Raw genomic sequence first — 7,331 nt, forward strand, 5'->3', positions numbered from 1 at the left:
TTGTTATCCTTGCCCGCATTTCTCTGCTTTATTTCTGTCTTCATTCATCATTACCACTTCTAGCGTTGAGTGTCCTTCCTCTCCTCTGCAGGTTCAGCAGACCCTGTGCCTGTCAGAAAAGCACAAGGAAGGAGCGTGGCCATCCATGTTCTCTACTTCATTGTGCACTGGTGCTCAGAGTCTGGTTCTCGGTTATCTCAGGCTCCGAGAGACACATTCTGCGGGAGTTTGCCCTTGAAGCAGGCACTCCCATCCCAACCGATGGTGAGCGTGCTCTTAGGAGAGGAACTAAGCCCCTCCTTTCTGGATAAAAAAGAAATGCTGACTGTTGTTAAATGTTAATGTGTGGTATTCTTGCTTTACACTGGGAAACTGCTTTTTGGAAAGCCATCAGCAATTTTCCATATAAGAAGGAGATTCAGGGTGTGCTTGGGGGGATTGTGAAAGTCTCATTCTAGCTGATTTTCACCAGAATGCTTGTTTGACACTGAGCTTCCATGCAGCAGATCCAGATCCAGATAATCTGAAAAATTGCTAAGAATGGATAGAAAGGTAGGAGGAGGGAAGAACATGACTACATCACTATAAAACATATTTTTCCAGATGCCGCAAAGATATGAGAGTCCACTTACTCATTGAGACCTGTTTCAATGCTCTTGCTCTTTTATTCTCTTCTGCATTGCAAAGCGTATTTCTGGGTGGAGTCAACAATTTGGCAAAAATCTGTTAACCGCACCAAGCTGATGAACACAGTAAATTTGTTTCCTCTTCACGCCCATGTAGACCCAGCCCACCTCCAGAAACAGATAAAAGGGAATGCCTGAAGCTGTGGAGCCAGAGAAGACTGCACACACTTCTCTCCACATCCATCCCTCAGCAGCACAGCTCCATTGGTCTCTCTCCTCGACTCCACTTGGAAGAAGCAGCCATGTCTCGGCAGTCAATCTGCAGAAGCTTTGGAGGCGGAAGCAGAAGGGGATACAGCTCTTGCTCTGCCATCGGTGGTGGCTTTGGAGGAAGTGGGGGCAGAAGCAGGATCAGCTATAGCTCGTTCTCCACATCCAGGGGAACTGGAGGCGCTGGACGGTGTGGAGGTTTTAGCAGCAGGAGCCTCCACAACATGGGTGGCAGCGGAAGGATTTCCATGGGTGGCTCTTATGGCGGTGGATACGGATGTAGAATTGTTGGCTTTGGAGGAGGCTATGGAGGAGGATTTGGCAGCATTGGAGGAGGTGTCATTGGTGGAGGAATAGGCAGCTTTGGTGGCCCTGTGAGAGGTGGTCCTGGGTTCCCCGGAGGCATCCAGCCGGTGCAGGTTGACACAACCCTCCTGCGGCCAGTCCATGTTGATATTGATCCTCAGATCCAGCAAGTGAAGTGCCAGGAGAAGGAGCAGATCAAGACTCTTAACAATCAGTTTGCTTCCTTCATTGACAAGGTGAGAGGCTGGAACTACGTCTGCTTGGGATTGGGGTCTCTGAGGAACTTTTCTGTGCTGCAGAGGAGGGACCTGCTCAGTGTTGGCAGGTCTGGAAGGCTGGCAGTGTTCTCACTGAGTCCTGCTAAGGAAATGTGAAAATTTTACATCTGCAGTGAGGCCAAAGGACTTTCTCTAGGGTTGCTTGACCCAAATTCTTTCTTACCTTTTGTCTCTAGCCTTTTCTGGGGAGTCAGGCCAAAGGGATCATGGCATACCTGGTTATCCTAAGTGGTTTTTAAGCCTGTCCTTTTTCAAAGGTAGTTTCTTCTCAAGAAACTTAGAGAGTAGGAATGAAATTTCAGTTAATTCCTGGCAGTTCCTTATTTTGGTTCACACACTGATCAATGTCCTTTAGATTGTCTGTACCGGGAGAATATTGCTTGTCACTGTGCTTCATAGTCTGTTTTAATATAGGGCATATGTATTGAATGCTTTTTGTGCCTTCTATGATGAATGTTCTCCAATACAGAGATACGTGGGATTTCATTCATTATAATGCAGACAAGAAAGGATCTAATGCTTCTGCAAATTAATATGTCAAAAGTTGCAATTGGAGCTGTTAGTATGGAATCTAAACATTCTTATAGACATTCAAAAAACAATAAATATAGGAGCTGAAAAGAGAATAAATTCAAGAATAATAGAAAGAGAAGTGGAGGAAAAAGGGAGGAAATTTCCTCCTGGAAAAATGGTTTTCAACCAGCCATTTTTTCAGCCAGCCATTTCGTCATTTGAGAAATGATTCTGTTGGCCTCCCAAAGAAGCGGGAGGTTTGAGGAGTGTGCTGCCTCCCAGGCTGCGTAACTTACACAAGCTTCCGTGGGCTTTCAGGTGCGCTTCCTGGAGCAACAGAACAAGGTGCTCTCCACCAAGTGGGAGCTCCTACAGCAGCAAGGGCCCTCAGGGCCGAGGAAGAACCTGGATGTCCTCTTTGAGAATTACATCCAGAACCTGAGGAGGAGGCTCGAGTCTCTAGTGGGACAGAGGGGAGAGCTGGAGTCGGAACTGCAGAACATGCGGCAATACGTTGAGGAGTACAAAACCAAGTAAGTGCCGAGACAGAGAAAGGAGGAAGGAAGCAGCAAGGCAGGAGAGCAGGGCCAGCCTGCGGGTGCCTGCAGTGTCTTCCCTCTGCTTGGGAGCCCTCCAGAAGGGGATCGGAGGGTTCCGCGCAAGGAAGGGGGGGTTCTGCTGGTTGAGCATTGCAGGAGCCTCAGCTTGCCTTGTCTCCTTCCACAGGTATGAAGAAGAAATCAACAGGCGCACAGCTGCTGAGAACGAGTTTGTGGTGCTGAAGAAGGTGAGTGCCAGAGGCAGGAGAAGGGCGGTGAGCTGGAGGCAGGAGGCTGTCAGGAGGCAGCACTGGGACAGGCAGCTGCCAGTAGCAGGCCCTGGCTGCCAGCGGCCCCTGGGCAATGGGGAGAGGCTGGTGCCCATCTGCATGATCTCTCCTGCAGGATGTGGACTGTGCCTACATGACCAAAGTGGAGCTGGAAGCCAAGGTGGGAGCTCTGACCGACGAGATCAACTTCCTGAGGTGCATCTACGAGGAGGTAAGAGCCTGTCCGAGCTGCAGCGAGGTGCGGGGTGAGTCCAGGCACCGAGGGCAGGCGGGGTGCCCGTGGGGCCTGGGAGAATCTCTGGGGCTGCCGGAACGGCTGCTCTGCGCTGCCCTCCTCTCCTGCCACGCCGAGGCTGACTCCTGTGCTGGTTGCAGGAGCTGGCTCAGATGCAGACGATCAGCCGGGACTTGTCTGTGGTGGTGTCGATGGACAACAACCGCCACTTGGACCTGGACAGCATCATCGAGGAGGTCAGGCGCCAGTACGAGCAGATCGCTCAGAACAGCCGGGCTGAAGCTGAGGCTTGGTACCAGAGCCGGGTGAGTCGGCAAGAGCCAAGGCAGCTGGGGCAGTCTCTGCCCCTCCATGGAGCACGGGGGATGGCTCAGTGCTTGTGAGGTTGTCTCATTGATGGGTTGTTTGTCTCGGTGCTGTCAGTATGAAGAGCTGCAGAGCACTGCTGGCAGGCACGGGGACAGCCTGCGCAACACCAAGATCGAGATCCAGGAGCTGACCAGGAATGTCCAGAGGCTGCGGGCTGAAATTGAGAGCGTGAAGAAGCAGGTGGGTGTTGCTGAGCATCTCCTTGGGTTCTGCCATCAGTCTGGGTTGTGGGTGAGCTGGCTGGTGTGCTCAGGGCTGCAGGAGGGAAGTGCAGCCACTGAAATGCAGCATCTGTGGAGGAGACTGCTTGCTCCTCCACAGTTTGTGCCCTCCAGTTTGCCTTTTGGGCTACTAGGGTGGAGGGTGTGCAGAAGGGGACTGAGGAAGTGCTCTTGTCCTTGCTCAGAACCAGCAGCTGCAGGCAGCTATTGCTGAGGCTGAGGAGCGGGGTGAGATGGCTCTGAAGGATGCCAGGAGGAAACTGGAGGAGCTGGAATGTGCCCTGAGCAAAGACAAGGAGGAGCTGGCTCGCCTGTTGAAGGAGTACCAGGAGCTGCTGAACATCAAGATTGCCCTGGATGTGGAGATTGCCATGTACAGGAAGCTGCTGGAGGGAGAGGAGAACAGGTGAGACATGCTGTTATCTCAGCCTGACCAAGGTACTGCCTCTCCTTGGGGCAGACTGAGGCTTCATCATCTCTCACAACCCATATAAACTTGGTTTCTGATTTACTCTCAGTTTTTCCCAAAGTTTTTTTGGCAAAAAAAAAAAAAAAAAAAGAAAAACACCACAGGGACAATATCCTACTCTTATTGACTGTCTTTAGAAGAAGCAGGAAATAAATGAGTTACCTGGGAAACTGCACTGAGCTAAAGTGCTCTGTGTCGTGTCAGATTGACATCTTGCATTCCTTTCCCTACACAGGCTGTGTGGAGACAATCCAGCCAACGTGAATGTCTGTAAGTACCCGCGCTTCCTCTTCTTTGCAGAATGGCTTTTATCCTGGGTTTTGTGAGGATTCCCAGGCTGTCACTTCATGCACAGTGACACTGTCCTTCTCTTGCAGCTGTGGTAGGCAGAACCAACATTGCTGGAGGCAGAGTTGGTGGCTTTGGTGCCGGCAGTGGCATGGGAGGAGGAGTATGTGTGGTTGGAGGAGGAAGCATCGTCGGAGGCAGCTGTGGAGTGGGAGGAGGGATGTACAGCGGTGGCTTCTCCTCTGGCAGTGGAAGAATGTGCAGCTCTGGAGGTGGCAGCTTCGTTACTGGAGGTGGATCCTCCTCAGTACGGAGATGTGTCACAACCACAACGGTCAAATCTTCAGGTGTAAAATACTGAGTCCTGACCTCAGTCCCTCAAAGGAAAGAAGCATCTCCCAACCTCAGCCAGCGGCACAGCCCCTTGTATCCAGAACCGGTATCCAGCAAAGAAATGAACTGTTTCCCTCATAACTTCCTTAAACCATTCTGCCTCCTCCCCAGAGGGAGATTTGCAGCAAAACACCACCCTGTTGGCACTGCCTGCCTCCTCTCTGTGCTCCACCACTCTGCAGGGATGAAACATTTACAGCCCCATTAGGAAATATTTTCCTTGCGGATATCTGTCACCGGAGAGTTCATCCAAGGGCCCTACCTCCCTTGCTGTGCTCTGCTGGCTGAGCAGGAGTGTGTATGAATCTGCTCTTTCCTTTCACTTCTCAAGGTCTCTTTTTCAATGGCCTTGTTCTCCTTGTGCCTTCTGTGTCCTGCATGTTGCCCACATGCTTGTTTCAGCTGTATCGGGAATTCATGTAAGCAGAAGAAACGTGGTAATGTCTCGTAGTCAGATTTAGGAGTGAGAAGCAGCTCCCTGGAGCATTTGGCAGCTTTAATATTTTATAGATTCTTTTCCCTCTTCTCCTTCACAGCTGACGTATGCAAGGCCTTATTGCAAATCTTCTGTTACGTGAATTTGAATGCGTTGTTGCTTTCTACCAATACCCCATTTCCCTGAGTTCTTTCATTACCAATAAACTGCAGACAGGTGAAAAGATGTCTTTGTGTTGTGTTATCATTAAGCATTCCCGAGGGGGGGGTCCCGAGGGGCAAGAGATGTTGTTCTTTGCTATAGGAATAGCAATGCAACAGCACAGTGTGGGGTCTGTCCTACGGAGCAAATGCGGAGCACACTGTCCAGCACGACATCAGGGGGACTTGCAGGAGGTGGCCTGTCCCCAGGAGCTGGGGAACCCCATGGCCTCTGTCTCTCAGAACCCCTGGGCCCCCAGGCCATGAAGTTCCCAGCCAAAGGCAGAGGGAGGAAGCTGGACCTTCTCCTCACAGAGAGCCATGCGGCAGCATCCTGCTCTTCCCCAGCAGACTGTGTCTCCGCAGGGCAGGAGAGCCATGGGTGTAACACGAGGAGGACACACGTGGATTGAGCACGGCCTTTGGGATGTGGTAGTTGGGATGTGGTGGTTTGAACGTGGCAGTTGGATTGGGGTGGTTTGCACATGGCCGTTGCGATGTAGGCATTGGAGAGGGGACATTTGAACAGGGCCACTGGGATGCGGCAGTTGGACTTTGATAGTTTGAACACAGTCTTTGGGATGTGCCATTTTGAACATGGCCACTGGGACAAAAGAGGGCCAACTAAAAGAGGGTAGATTTAGATGAGATATAAGGAAGAAATTCATCACTTAGGGGGTGCTGAGGCACTGGAACAGGTTGCCCAGAGGAGCTGTGGATGCCCCATCCCTGGAGGTGTTCAAGCCCAGGTTGGATGGGGCTTGGAGCAACCTGGTCTGGTGGGAGGTGTCCCTGCCCATGTCAGGGGGTTGGGATTAGATGATCTTTAATGTCCCTTCCAACCCAAACCATTCCATGATGCCATGATCCTTTGGTGGTTGCCTGGAACTCCCACTGCACACACTGGAGGCCTCAATGGGGGAGGACACAAGAAGCAGACCAGCAGCGGGTGGCCAACTCCCCAGTGAAGGCTGGCTGTCCTCCACCCCCAGGACAGGTCGGATCCCCTGGGGAAGCAGCACCATCTGCCTGACGAGCAGGGCTCTGACACGGCCACCAACACCTCCTACGTGAGTGGTGGGAATGCCCAAGGGTGGTGTGCGGACACGAATTACTCATGAAGAAAAGCAATGTGAAAGGATGAGACACAGCCCCAAACCTGCTATTATAGCTCCAGATTGCCCAGCTGGGTTAGTCATTAGCCCTCCGTAAATTGCATCCCATTGCACCTGAATTAATTTGATTAATGCTTGGCTGTATTCTTCTCTGGCATTGGGAGGAGCGAGCGCTGGACCAGTCGGTGAATCAGCCTTGACTGTGCTGCTGTGTGTGCGTTGTCCTGCTGCAGGATGGTGTCTGGCAGACAAAAGTACAGAAGTGGAGCGGAGCTTTAATCTGGAGTCCTTGCCATCCAAATAAGAAAAGGAAATGAGGAAGAAAGAATAGCTCTCATCTGAACTCTTGTTTGTATAACCAGTGACATTTCTGATTCTGAAAATTTGTAGGCTGGGGTGGGAAAGATCAAGAAGACATCTCCTACTTCCCCGCCCTGGTGAAAAGCCCAAGGACAGGTACGGGCCAAGACGGCACAAAGCCCTTCAGTGTTCTTGGGGAATTCTTTCAGAGAGAGCGAAGGTCTCCAACGTGCTGAAACAGGGGAGCCCACGGCTCGGCTGTGCCCCAGACCTGCCGGCTCCACGCGCTGTGGCTCCAGCTGCAGGCTCGGTACCGCGGGAAGCCGCAGGCTCCTGCGAGTTCCCTGAGTTCTTCCTGGAGAGGGGCCAGGCTCAAACGTGGAGGTGCCGGAGTTTATCGTTCCCATCTGCTGGGCTTGTAAAAAAGGGAGTCGAGCTAATTGCTCAAGTGCATCCTGCTTGAAAGAAGGATGGTGACAGCCC

The 7,331-nt window shown here is 51.8% G+C and overlaps 1 protein-coding gene across 1 annotated transcript; it reads left to right on the forward strand.

The window, feature by feature from the left end:
• Positions 1 to 827: 827 nt before the first annotated feature.
• On the forward strand, positions 828 to 5,458 carry LOC125181401 (keratin, type II cytoskeletal 6C-like). The gene is made up of 9 exons (XM_048055992.2): positions 828 to 1,438; positions 2,312 to 2,526; positions 2,720 to 2,780; positions 2,938 to 3,033; positions 3,198 to 3,362; positions 3,481 to 3,606; positions 3,833 to 4,053; positions 4,352 to 4,386; positions 4,494 to 5,458. Exons 1-9 carry the CDS (start codon positions 929 to 931, stop codon positions 4,763 to 4,765), a joined length of 1,701 nt encoding a protein of 566 aa, XP_047911949.1. The 5' UTR covers positions 828 to 928; the 3' UTR covers positions 4,766 to 5,458.
• The last annotated feature ends 1,873 nt before the right edge of the window (positions 5,459 to 7,331 follow it).

This window comes from Anser cygnoides, chromosome 32 (genome assembly GCF_040182565.1).
Source record: "Anser cygnoides isolate HZ-2024a breed goose chromosome 32, Taihu_goose_T2T_genome, whole genome shotgun sequence".
Lineage (NCBI taxonomy): Eukaryota > Metazoa > Chordata > Aves > Anseriformes > Anatidae > Anser > Anser cygnoides.

Coding starts and splice junctions, on each gene's coding strand:
- LOC125181401 (XM_048055992.2), top strand. CDS start 929: ATGTCTCGGCAGTCAATCTGCAGAAGCTTTGGAGGCGGAAGCAGAAGG. Junction 2,527..2,719: donor GTTGAGGAGTACAAAACCAA/GTAAGTGCCGAG, acceptor CTCCTTCCACAG/GTATGAAGAAGAAATCAACA. Junction 3,363..3,480: donor AGGCTTGGTACCAGAGCCGG/GTGAGTCGGCAA, acceptor CGGTGCTGTCAG/TATGAAGAGCTGCAGAGCAC.